This window comes from Caretta caretta, chromosome 2, assembly GCF_965140235.1.
Source record: "Caretta caretta isolate rCarCar2 chromosome 2, rCarCar1.hap1, whole genome shotgun sequence".
Taxonomy (NCBI): Eukaryota; Metazoa; Chordata; order Testudines; family Cheloniidae; genus Caretta; species Caretta caretta.
In genome coordinates, this window is record NC_134207.1 from 87,705,963 (window position 1) to 87,719,472 (window position 13,510).

The following is a 13,510-nucleotide window of genomic DNA, read 5'->3' on the forward strand; positions in this document are numbered from 1 at the left end:
AATCTTTCATGAAGTTGAATTCTTGTTTTCTGACTAGCCTTAGTTCTGTGCTTGAGTTCTGCAAGGGAGGATATTAACTGAATTGGTCTAAAGTACCCCCTTTTGGCCAATTCCTCCAGTGGTGTTTTACAGTATGTGTTCTGAAAGAAAACGAGGGCTGCTCTTTACAACAAAATGCCGAGTGTTCTGATGAGAGTCAGCAAATTCATGGAATTACAATAGATTAAGTGGTGGGCCTGCTTTAGAATAGATCAGCTTTACCTGGATCTGGGCTAGGTTGCCATGTACCCATGCATTTGTCTGGTTGGCTATGGTTCTGCTGCTTGGTGACAAGCCATTGAGCAAAGTAGTCATGCTCTCCTGGTGCTTTGCACGCAGCAACCTGTTGCTGTTCGTGTAGTAACCTACGTGGCCAGGGATCCTTTGGGCCTCCTCCATTGCTATTTAGAAGATGGGAGAATGAGGAGCTGCTTTCCTCCATGGACCTTTGTCAGAGGAGAAATTGGGGAGCTGATCCAGGGCTCTACAGCCCTGGCATAGACTTGAAGAACAAGAGAGGAGATTAGGGTTTGAGGGAAAGACGTCAAGGAGCTGTTCACACCGCAGAAGAAGACTGACAGCAGCCAGTCTCAGAGTGGGTCAACTGACTGGGGTTTGCAGGACTCACAACATGGGGCTAAAAAGACTTTTGTGTAAATGTTCAGTCTCAGGCTGTAGCCCAGGGTCCAAGCACCTGCTCTATTCAGCCTTGTAAGTCTGAGACTCGCTGCCACGAGGGTATTTTTGTAGTATAGCCATATGCTAAAAGAATATGGGAAACAGAGAGAGTAGACATTGGGGAAGAGAGATGAGGAAGTGCTTTATGTATGAGTCATTGATTAGCCTTTACCCACTCAGATGTTTGGAGAGCTAACACAGGTGTTTTGTGAATGGCATATACATGTATGTGTGGTGAATATCTGTTTTAAATGTTGGTACAAGATACTGCATTTTAGACTTATGTTCATACTATAAGTGATGGGACAAAACCAGTTTATTCTGGGAGAGAAAAATTATAAGTCATCCAGATACCTTTAGCATTCTGAAATACAAGCTGGTCAGCAGATGGCAAAAGTCTTTGTATCTGACAAGTAAGGGAATAGGCATTCCCAAGTAATTGGAATAGGGGAGGAAAATTGGGGGTGAATAATGGTTGAATAAGTGAGTTAAATTTCAAAGCATTTAATGTAACCAGCATCTTTCAGATGTTCTAAATTATGCAGTGATAAAAGTGGCCGAGAGACTGCTATTGTTCTCTACTCAGGGTGGTATTAACTAGATTAGAATTAGGAAGCAAGCTTTACTAATTGATTTATCCTGCCATTAACCATGGAAGAATGAGTAAACTTTTATAGTTGATGGTCTGAACTCTGTACAAGGTCATATATCAATTAAGAGGAACCATATGGGATTTTATTATTTTGCTGTGTATAAACTTGGATCTTGTTGAGGTGGTGGAGAGGGCAAAGAGTGAACTCGGTCTCCTTGCCTGTGGGGAATTTCTTCTTTAGAAAGGAAGAAAGGATATTTTCAAGTATATAATATAGTTTTTAAACAATTGCCTGTCCACTGGTTTGTGCTATAGGGATCCCAGTTAACTTCTGGATTTATTTCTGGCTGCAATTAAAAATCAGAGATTATAGTATGTTCCATATGTATTTACATAAAGCATGCCACAGTATTTGATTTTTTTGGGTGTCATTAGTCCCCCTTCCGTCTACATACAAATTATACTAAACCAGGGTTCAGAGCCAGGACCCCAGGGGGATGAAGGGTCCAAGCCCGAGTCAAGCTGGAACCCAGGGTTCAAGCCCTGTTGCTTTTGCAGCGTAGACACTGTCTCACTGAACTTGTGCTTTAGGAATCTACCAAAAGTATCCCCACAGTCCCATGGGGTCAATTTTCTTGTCCTCTGGACAGTAAAGTTTGGTGGACTGTCATGTTTTCCCATGCTGTTCCCCGAATAAAGGGCTAGAGCAGCCATGTTGTAGCGGGGCGCTAGGAAGTCTGGGATATGGATGTAAATGCTGGAGCCCCAGATTGGGAGCCAGGTTTCAAGATTTCCTAACTTGGGGTTACAAATGAGTGTAGACAATCAAGCACTAGGTTAACAAACCCAGGGTCTGCTAATTTGAGTTCTTCTAACTCTAGGCGTACACTGCAGTGTAAACATAACCTTTGTGTACTACCTTGTTAGATAAAATATATAACTATGTGAATATACGAAATATATGATTTGTAGCTCATAGATTTATTGCTCTAATGATTCAGGCAATCCATGTCATTAATTTTTAAAAGTAAACTTGAAAGTGCTTGAATAACTGCCCCGGAGCTGAGCTATGACAATATATAACTAAATTTACTCTGCTGAATATTGACATGAGGGAACTGTCATTTTTTTTCCCTGTGTCTGCAGACCCACATACCAGAGGGGGTGATAAGAGTTTATGCTCCACTGCATTCAAAAGTGTCTATGGCAATTCAACTGAACAGTCAAACAAAAGCCAGAGACATCCTGGCTCGATTTCACTGTGCAAACAGGTGGGTAAAAGCAGGAGGACATTCTATTTTTCTGGAGTAATATCTTCACAGTCATTAAAGAATAGGCTGTCCCTTTTCAGAGGCCCCATTGTGTTGTTAGAATGCTTTCTTTTTACACTGGCAACAGTAATTATGGTAATGTCAGTCCATAAGAAATTCTGATTGATTTCTGCTCTTCAAATTCTACTTAATAACTGGCACCTTTACAGAATCAATCTGGCTTCTGTTATGCCTGTGCTGAAAAATATTTTTTTCTAGGCTTTCTCCAGTCATAAGCTGGAAAGATTGTCTTAAACCCTAATGCAAATGTTAATGCTTTTGTTATTTGTGCAAATGAATACCAGTGTTAGTATTTATAAGAGGTAGAGCAAAAGGAAGTCTGCTAGCCCTATTCTGAAAGTCCTTTAGAAAGTCCTTTGGTGCTATTACATAGTTCTGTTCTTAAAATAAATCTGGCATAAATTGCCTGCAGTAATCCTTTGTTGTATTGATAATACAGGTTCACTAGTTATAGCTAGCATAACAACTTCTACAACGACAGTTCTAAGACGATAATAACCCTCTCCATCATAATAATGTGACATGGCAATTGTCCTTGTTACTCTGTTGATATATTAAGACTTCTAAAAGTAATCACAGAAACAGAATGCAAAATAAGAGATCAATTGGATGTGTGAATTCCATTGCCTTCAATGGCACTTATGCACATATGTCTGAGGGCAGAATTGGCCAAAAGGCTTTATGTAGGAGAAAAAAATAAACTAAAATAGCAGTATATTCCGAGTTCTGCCATCGTTTTAATGTATTTGTTGCTCCAAACCACCATTTTTATTTTACAGAGTCCTTTTAAAACCACTTTTAATAACAGAATAACTATACCATCAGCCTGACATACTATATACCACCAGTCACAGATAAACTAGTTCCTACACTAATTTACACCCCGTAGAATCCTAATCAGTTCAGTGGAAACTTAACAAGGTAAAAATTGGTGCAGAACCTGGCCTATTATAGGCCAGTGGCTCTCAACCCTTCCAGACTACTGTACCCCTTTCAGGAGTCTGATCTGTCTTGCGTACCCCAAGTTTCACCTCACTTAAAAACTACTTACTTACAAAATCAAACATAAAAATACAAAGGTGTCACAGCCTACTATTACTGAAAAATTGCTGATGTTCTCATTTTTACCATATAATTGAAAATAAATCAACAGGAATATCAATATTGTACTTACAACATTTTAATGTATAGCATATTGAGCACTATAAAGAAGTCATTGTGTGAAATTTTAGTTTGAACTGACTTCGCTAATGCTTTTTATGTAGCCTGTTGTAAAACTAGGCAATATCTAGATGAGTTGAAACTTGATGTACCCCCTAGAAGACCTCTCTGTACTCCCAGGGGTACACATCCCCCTGGTTGAGAACCACTGTTAGAGGCTATAGCTAATTCTGCTATTATAATATACTTTCCATTCTGTAGACAATATTCTATAGTGCTGAATGAGATATAAATGCTTATATTCAGTACATAAATTTGTTACTACTGGAACAAGACATATAGAATTCCTTGTTTGATTATGGTATAATGGTCATTTTCAATGTATGCAATCACAATTATACTATAAAAGACTAAAACTCAATTTCTTCTCCATGATAGCCATGCATCATCAAAGAACACGAAAGTCCAGATCCAACGTTTATATGAAATTGGAGGAAACATAGGTAAACATTATTCTTAAAATTCAATTCTAAATTCTTCTGAAATAACTCCATTTGTTTGATATCTTTACAGAGTAGAATCTTCTATACTGCAGTCCATCTGCAGAATGAAGGGCAAGATATAGGGTCTAATCCAAAGCCCAGTAGTCAATGGAAAGATTCCTGTTGACTTCAAGGGCTTCAGAAAAGGTTCAGTGACCAAGTTCAGCTTATAACAACCTGATAAAGACATTGCCACAGGACCCATAGTCAATGTCTGTGTTTCTGCCAAGTTCACCTGACCTTTTGCTTACTTCTCTCCCACCTTCTTCATGCCTTCCTCCATGTAATCCCAATAGTTAGAGCACCCTTCTTCTCCTTGCTTGCCAGCAAATTCCGTCCCTACATTTAAATATTTTCTCAAATCTCTTTTCTCCCTTGATACCTTTCAGTGAGACCCTCCCCAAAGCTTGAGATAGAAACACAGTGGTGCCTGTGTTTATTTAGACTGTAGTTCCTTGGGACAGGACTATATCCAAGTTCTGTATAGTGCTGAGCAACCTTTGGAATAAATAGGATAGTAAGAATGCATTGAAATTAAATGTGACCTTACCCAAAAGGCCAAGAAACAAAGCTTTTAATTCAATATTATACAACTAAGTTGTTTTCCTTTTTCCCTTCTTACTAAAGATTATTTTGGACTATGTTTTATATCTTTGCTTGGGCAGTGCATGCCCGGATGGGAGTATATCAGCACCGTAGAGTTTATTTTTGATCAATGCCAGTAAGAAACAGTATATACATATAGGCATAAGAAGGAAGGTTATTGGTTACAGTCCTAAGCTGAGAGAGCCATGCAGAGTAAGGACACCTGCAATTATGTTCATGGCAACAATATGATCCCTGTTTATAGTGAAGCCACAATGCTGGTGCACTGAGTCTATAACTACATGGAGTGCAAAGAATTTTCCAGGATCACCAGCAACTGACAGGAGATTGATCATTAATTAGAAACAATGTAGAGCAGATTTTCAGAAACACCCTTTTCTGTACTATGATAAAGCAGAGAAACTGCCAGCCAGCACAGCAAAGGTTAAAGAGAGCCTTTGGGCCCAGCTAGCCCCGCCCAGTTAGACCTGCTGCCAGTGGCAGGCAGGCCAGCTCGAGGTTTTTTGCCTCCCCAAGCAAAAAATTTACCGCCCCAAGCTCCAAGAGCGCAACTGCCTAAGGGAAAAAAAAGGGGGGGTGGCCGGAATGCCGCCCCTGGAATTGTGCCACCCCAAGCACGTGCTTGCTTTGCTGGTGCCTAGAGCTGGTCCTGGTGGCAGGCCTGAGAGGGAGAAAAGAAGAATGTAGCTCAATTCAGGGCTGACTGAGAAAGAGGCAGAAGGTAGCTGCTTCCCTGTCTGAGGGGAAGGAGCACTAGCCAGCCAGACAAGGCAGACAGCAGGGAGTAAGCACTGTCTCCCCAGCCAAGGGAGACTGCAAAGGAGACCTAGGAGCCTCCAGCACCTGAGGTAACTGAGCGAGAGAACCCCCAGAGACATTGTGGGGCTTGCCCTCACCAACATGCAGCTGCCCCACCCAAGGAAGCCTGGGACTGTGGCAAGGCACCACCCAAGAGAGGACGCTACAGGAAGGAGGCTGCCCAGAAAACTGGACTAGAGGGGCCATGCCCCAAACTGAACAGACTGGTGGCAAGTAGCCCAGGACAGCGGATTTTGACTCCCTACTGGGAAGGTCCCCTGCCATTCAGGGGTTGATCTACACAGGACCCTGGGCTGGGACCTGGTGGAGAGGGTGGACCTGGGTGCCCCTATTCCCCTGGCCTTAAAGACTGTACCTCCTCAACCAAGCAGTGGGGCTGAGTGCCGTGTGCTCTAGCCACTAGGCAACCCAGCCCTCCAAGCCACCTGTTACATGCACATTCAAGTTGGAAGGTGCACTCACAAAACCTGACTTGCTTCTGTACAGTTTGGAAACTTGCTCAAGCACAAGTCTGAAAATCTAGATCTGTTGGATTTATCAGCATACTGAGAACAATATATGAACAATTATTCTTCATTTTTGTTTCAGGACTGCATTGTTTGGACCCAGATGCATACATGTTAGATGTTTACCGTGCAAATCCTCAAGCAGAATGGGTGATAAAACCAAAATCAAGTTGAAGCTTGCAAAGATATCACATCTCAGTGATTTGGAAAAAGCCAAAAAGATGGCAACGATGCTTTCCATCTCAAGATGACCTGGCCACAGATGAAACCAAAGCATTTTTTATTTTATATATTTTCCTCCCAAGTACTTTACCATTGAGCCTTTTCATATCCCAGATAGGTAATGAGAGCTGTTACTCCAAGTTATGGAACATTATACAACGGTGACACAGTCACATGGCTTATATTTGTGCCAGTTCTTCAATAGACATGAATGAGGAAGGAGCAGAGGTACTTAGAAACAGCTTGTGGACCTGAGTATTTTTTTCACTTCTTGACTTGATGCTGAGAAGACACATTTCTATAAACAGGTAACACAATGACATCCTAGAATGTAGTGAACGCTGCCGACTGCAAGGTAATGCAAAAGAATCACCACGGTATGCAAGAAGGGAAACGTATCTATTAAACATGGACTGTGGGAGCTGGACTGACAGCAGTGCCACAATGTGTTTATGTGATAAACTCGAACCCTTCTTTCAAAAGCAAACCAGTTTATAAAGTAAAACGTCCATTGTTCCAATATCTGTGCGGCTGACTCACTCCTCATTAGTAGCTGATACTGAGGAGAAAGAACTACTGTGTAAAGACAAACATACTGTTTATGTATGTTGTACTGTATATGTTACTACTATCAGCCTTCTGATACATCTCTCTCCGGCGTTGACCGCGTACCCATGTATTTGTAGCACCACTGCCTCACAAATTAAACAATATTTCCTTCTCCCTCCCTCCCTCCCCTACACACACATGTAAAAGTGATGGGGCTCTGAGACAGCCACTAGTCTTGCCACTCCAGTTTTCACTGACTAGTCATGGCTTTAAAATGGTTTCTGCTTAATTGTCTTAATATGTGTGCTGAATGTCTTAAGGGCCAGTTACAGACATTACCCTTTCTCCAGAACCTAGTCTTTTCTCATTTTCGGGCTAATTGTTTTTCCTTCGTCTGTTTTAGTTTAATATGAAAGTAGTTTTTAGTCTTGTCAGCAGTGTTCAGAAGAAAGATCTTGCCTGACACTTGTGTCCTATGGCAGGGGTTTTAGGTTTTCCTGTTCATAGAGATGGAGAAGAAGAGTTTCCGATGAGAAGTAGGATTTATTATTATTATTTAACATTGCCATTATTGTAGTGCCTAAAGGCCACAACCAGGTTGGGCCCCACTGTGCTAGGCATTGTACAAACAAGTAATAAATAGCTAACTCTGCTGCAAATTGCATGCAGTCTAAAAGATGAGATTTAATTGGTCAAGACAGACAAACACAGGCTGGGATGGGGTTGGGGAGACAGTATAACAAATTTATTTACTAGAATATGCTCCACTCTTAGCCAGTCAGTAGCAGTGCTCAGAGCTCTCCAGCTGGCTAGGTATGATCAGGCTGTACTCTACTGCATGCATAGACATATGCTTGCAAGAGATGTGGTGATGCTCTAGAAATCACGAATTTCTTTCTCATGCTGCAAAAACAGGAAGTTGTCAGAAATATCCTTTGTTAAATTTGAATGATATATATTTACTGTATGATAAATTCATCTGTAGTATGACCTGTACAATCACTTTGGTGGTTTTTTCCCTCCATGAATTGGCCACAGGAATATGGAGAGAAAGAATCTTTCATTTATGAGGTAGCAATCGATAACTGTTACGAGCTGTGTCCCACAAATAAATGTAAAATATGTTATCTTGATGACAGAGCATGTAACTTGTGATGGTTTGCTACATCTGTGTAATTACTATTGTTATATATTTTGAAACCTTACTTTAGGTCTCAGATTACTATATATCATGCCCTCCACTACACCCGTGCAACCTTATTGGTGGTACTTAGTAAGCGAAGCCAACCTGTGGCATATGGAATATTTCACTTTTTGAGTTGAGCATATAGGGGGCAGAATTTGGTTTCCTTTCTTCAAGCTACAGGGTAGGATGAAATTTAACAACATTCGGTACCCTCACCTAAATTTTGCAAAATTGCTTTTCTTCAGCTCCAGGGCATAATATGAATCTCTGCCCAATTCTAGCTAGGATAGTTCTAGTACAGCTGTAATAAAAACAACGTATTTCTTGTTTTCACAACTCTTTAGTCACGTGTCTTTGAGAGATGTGGGCCAGTGGTTTGGCCACAAGACTAATAGCTCAACTGTTCTAGTACTAATTTTTACACTGGTTCCTGCTGTGATCAAGTCACTTAATCCCTCTGCCCCCATGTTCTTAACTATAAAATAGGACTAATAATACTCTTCTCAGGAGGGGAGCATAAGAATTAGGTAAGGTCAAATTCTGCTCTCAGATATGTGCATGCAAACCCTGTGAGCTGAACAGGAGTTGTAAAGATATCTTATAAAAGGATAAACAGCTCCTAGGGATTTTATGTGGAAAATCCCCCTTGAATGTGAAGAGCAGGATAGAAGTACTAAGTAATATTATATTTATTACCATTGAAAGGGTTTCTATGATTTCACAGAAATCCTGCACATCTGCTAAATAATTTAAAATGTAGAACCCAAGATAACATTTTCTAAAGTATATTCAAACGCCTTCAATTTCTCCACCTTGTCCCCAAGCATTCAGACTGTAACTTACTCTATACGTTTTGGACTCTCAAACGTAGATTCCACTGGAAATCTTCCTAAAATAAATACCGCTGTGTGTTACAAATGAAGGAAGGCTGCTTGGAATACCTTAGCCACTTCCCCTCTTTGCACAGGGACAGAAGAAAGCCAAATTTGATTTAAGTAAATCCATCCTTTGATACTGGAATGATTACTTTTAATTAAAACTGTCTGTCACTTTAATCCACATAAATATAAGCAGTTTGAATAGATTCTTCGAACAGTATACAGACTGGTAATATAGGGCCAAAATCTTGCTGTCATTGAATTAAAAAGTAAAATTCCAATAGACATGAAGGAGAGAAGGAACTAATTGCCTAAGTCATACTTATTGTAGTTGGAGTTGTTACTTATGTTTTACATTGGCCACATTGGCTAACAGGAAAACAAATATTACAGTCAAAATGTTCAAACATGGGGTCTTGACATTAGGCCTACCAGTTTGAAAAGGTTGGCTTAGGTTTCTGGATTTCCGCTTCCATTAGCAGCAGTTTCATTCAAAGTTGTTACATGTTGGTTTGTTAGGTAACAAAATTGTGCAGTGAAATATTAATAAGGGACTGAACATGTTTAGGAGTAGAACCTATTCAACAACCTCCAGAGATGCCTTAAGTGTTTACACGCTCCATTGGCTGCAAAAAGATCATTTTCTGCATCAACACACTAGCTATAGAGAAGTATGTAAGAAGTAGTTAGAAACATATTGGAACAATCCAACTCCTTTTCATATTGCTAATGTCTTTATAATGTGTATATACACTGTAAACTACCTCACTGCATTTGCCAGGAAAAAACATTCTGGCTTAGAAGCATTTTATTCCAAAGCGTCCTTAGTAGTAGCATTGCCTACTTCTACTTGCCTCACAGCCTTTGATGATGCTGCATTAACAATGTTTCCTTTCAGTGGGCAAGATCTGGAAATCAGCCAGTTTTAAAAACCAGAATGACATATTTCTTGCTAAGAAAGAAATTGCACACCGGATGCGTTGCCTCACTCCTTGATCTTATACCTGGTCATATTCAAAACAACTGTAGTGAATCATGGGGGATTTGAATGTTAGGTAAGAGATCCGTTTTTAGAAACCCTAACTATGCAAAAAAACCAAAACAAAACAAAAACAGTTTTCCATAATAGGTCATTGCCTTGGAAAATAATATGATGCCATTAGGTAAATCAAATGTTTGTATGTATGTTTTTCCTTACCTCTCCTTGTTAGAATGTTGACTGTTTTGTTACAATAAATTCCACTCTCTGCATAGTAGTGTATTTGTAATGTAGAACATGTACATTGTATTTTATCCATGACAAAAATAAAAACAATGTAAACTAACAGTCTCATTAAAATTCTCACTGCATTTTTAATACATGGTTACCTGGGAAATGAGTCCATTTTATTTTAAAAGCAGCCCCTTTGTGAGAGCACTTAGGGAAGTGCATGGACAAATTTAGTACAATAATAAAGGGTCTTCTATACTGACTAAGGGATGGCGGGAGTATTAAATTTTGGTATAGAGCAAAATGGAATGGAATAAAAGCTAACAGAGAAAACAAATATGAAAGAGAAAACAGATAGGAGGATTCCAGTCATCTGTTAAGTTGCCCTCCGTATAGTAGCATTATTTGCTTTATATTGTCACAATTATGCACTTCATAGTATCTGGTTCTTTTCTTACAATTAAAATGGACAACTACTACACCACATGAAATAATGCACATTCTATTGTATTTTCATTGTCTGGTCCAATTTTATTTTTATTATAAAAGACCAATATACAATACAACAAAATACTGTCAAGCAAACAGAACACGCCTTGTAAACACTGATTAATCAAAGTTTCCAAAAAAGAAAAATACCCAATTAATAGCTGTTAACATTTTAGTAGAGGTATTGGTTGTACAAAATGGTTTTAGTTAAAAATGTAAGCATAGAACTTCTAAATATATTTGTCCTGAGTTGGAAAGTAACTGAGAGACATGGGGTTCTCATTTAAAAAAAAATCAATCACCTCTTCATTAAGAAATTTAAAAACCTATCTCGATCCCCAAATCCTTCCCTGAAATTTAGTGCTCAGACCCAGGGCACGAATGAGGAAACACGCCATGCAGGTCAAAGGCTTTGCTGAAGTCATAGGATTCTACCAGTTGGCCCTTAATCAGCTTAAGGTTTCTCAAACACCCATGGAACGAGTTCTTGCTTGTCAGACAGTTTTGCTTCATATCAGCTGAAAAAGAAAATATGAAATAGCTAGAATGTGCTTCTTTTGGAAGGGGATGGAAGCTGCATGTGAGAATGATAGCAAGTGCCAGGCTTACAAATTATTCATAAAAATCATTGGACATAAAAAGAGAGCCAGCAGAGCACCAGCCACTACCAGCATCAGTGGGAATTGAGAATGCTCAGACCACTCAGGAAGTGCTCAGTGCTTGCAGGCTCAGACTCAGAGTTTTCAAAAACTGCCAGGTGGCTTGCACCAGCCAAACTAGATGGGCAATTCAGACAGCAGTAGGGGAAAGAAATCCACCTCAGCCTGAGGGAAGGGAGGTGATAGCCATGCCGCAATCACTGTTACAGAACAAGCTGGTCTGAGCCCAGTCTATCTTCTACCAGGACATTACAGCTGCTAGATCTGCAATACCTTGTACTCTTTTGGCCTTAGTTGCTCCCCCAGTCCATCCCTTCATGCTGAACTACATGGAACTGTTTACAGAGATCAGCTCTATTGCATGATGCAAGAGGTGAAACAGTGCACTGAATGCTTTCTGCACCACTTATTATGGTAGGTGAGTATCTCCCTTGTCTGCACCTATGATACATATTTCCAAGAGGAATCTTGCTAGAGGAACAATTACTATTGCATTAGCACCATTTAAACAAACATAACCCCCATAAAACCTTCAATGGAATCCTAGGAGATCAAGCAGTAGCCATGCTTGATGGAATCATTCATTAGTAGCTGTAAACTATCTTGAGCTCCAACACTGCAAAGTATTATTCCAAAGCTTTCCAAATGCTTAAAAGTCATGTTTGCTCTGTAGATTTCATCAATCTAAGCTCTTCATAACAAGTAGGCCTTGTGACATTACACTCCATATTCTTTATGGAAATATGCTTATAATATGGATATGGCATAACAGATATACTTTGTGCAAGATGGCTCATGTAAGATATCATTGGAAAGGTTATGATTTACTGAATGTGATTATCCAATTTGCATGCCCATTTCTCATTTCTGTATCTGAAGTTAGGAATACTGACCATGTATCTATATTTCAAATGTGCTACTTTGGGTGTCACCCACAACTAACCTTTCAGGTACAACAATGCAAAGCCAGACAGGGCTGATGGCCCATCAGCAAAAGACAAAGGACTGTGGAAGAGTTTAGTCTTCCTGTGGACGCTCCAGACAGCCTACAAGTATTGGCTGCTACGACCCTGCCAAGACATGGGACTGAGCCACTCGGTGCTGGAACCCCACCCCCGGAATGCCAGCGTTTTTCCACTGGAAGACAAAGGGGTCCAACCCATCACAGGCCCAGCTGTTCTAATAATAACTGCCGTTTCAAAGAAAAATGTATGTGGGCGTTTCACACTTTGTTTAATAATTCATCATCGTCTGATGTCTATTCAGGCTCAATAGAAGTATAGGTATTAAAAAGCTGCAAATAAATATATTCACCCTGCTTGCAAAGTAGCCAATTTTCTGATGTTACAAATGCAATCTTTTTAATGGCCTACAGTACAGTTTAATTATGGCCTACAGTACAGTTTAATCTTAAAAGCACTAAACTCTATTTTTCTTGGCATTATTATAATTTAATGACAAATATTTATATGAAAAAGAAAATTGTGCAGAGCAAATGAGACCTAATGATAAATTTACACCTGGTGTCTATCTTGGCCTGTAGAAACAGTCCCTTGCAGACCCAAGTATGACCCTCTCAATGACAACTGTAAAGGTTTCACTGTCGTTTGTAAGAGCAACTCCTAACTCACTACATCTAACACGTTGTCATAGTATTTATCTATCAAAAATGTCATGTAAGGTATCAAATAAAAGTTTATACCATACTGGTCATCATAAGTAAGGTTACATTTTAGTCAGAGGTATATTTAGTAAACGTCACGGACGGGTCACAGGAAGTAAACAAAAGTTCACGGCCTGTGACCTGTCTGTGACGTTTACTAAAAATACCTGTAACTAAAATGGGAGGGGGGGCAGTCCAGAGGGTGCCACGGGTGCTGGGGGAGGTGGCCGGGCACCCTGCTGGTGCTGGGGGAGAGGGCTGGGCCACGGTGCACTGCCCAGGATGCCTGCTGATGAGGGGGCGGGGCGGGGGTGCTGGCAGGGCTCCCTACTTGGCTCTGTGTCCCTGCAGTTCCTAGGTGGCGGAGGGCACAAGTGCTG

The 13,510-nt window shown here is 40.2% G+C and overlaps 2 protein-coding genes across 11 annotated transcripts in view; one reads left to right on the plus strand and one right to left on the minus strand.

Moving 5' to 3' along the window:
- ARHGAP28 (Rho GTPase activating protein 28) overlaps window positions 1-10,436 on the plus strand; it is a 99,612-nt gene extending 89,176 nt beyond the window's left edge. For all 7 annotated transcript variants that reach the window (XM_075125309.1, XM_048840312.2, XM_075125310.1 and 4 more), the window contains 3 exons: window positions 2,456-2,580; window positions 4,240-4,304; window positions 6,357-10,436. In XM_075125309.1, coding sequence (XP_074981410.1) covers window positions 2,456-2,580; window positions 4,240-4,304; window positions 6,357-6,448 — 282 coding nt within the window. In that variant the 3' untranslated portion in view covers window positions 6,449-10,436. The remainder of the gene's footprint in view (window positions 1-2,455; window positions 2,581-4,239; window positions 4,305-6,356) is intronic.
- Window positions 10,437-10,827: 391 nt separating this feature from the next.
- Window positions 10,828-13,510, minus strand: part of LAMA1 (laminin subunit alpha 1) — a 157,215-nt gene continuing 154,532 nt past the window's right edge. For all 4 annotated transcript variants that reach the window (XM_048840308.2, XM_048840309.2, XM_075125308.1 and 1 more), the window contains one exon: window positions 10,828-11,326. In XM_048840308.2, the coding sequence (XP_048696265.2) occupies window positions 11,166-11,326 (161 nt within the window). In that variant the 3' untranslated portion in view covers window positions 10,828-11,165. The remainder of the gene's footprint in view (window positions 11,327-13,510) is intronic.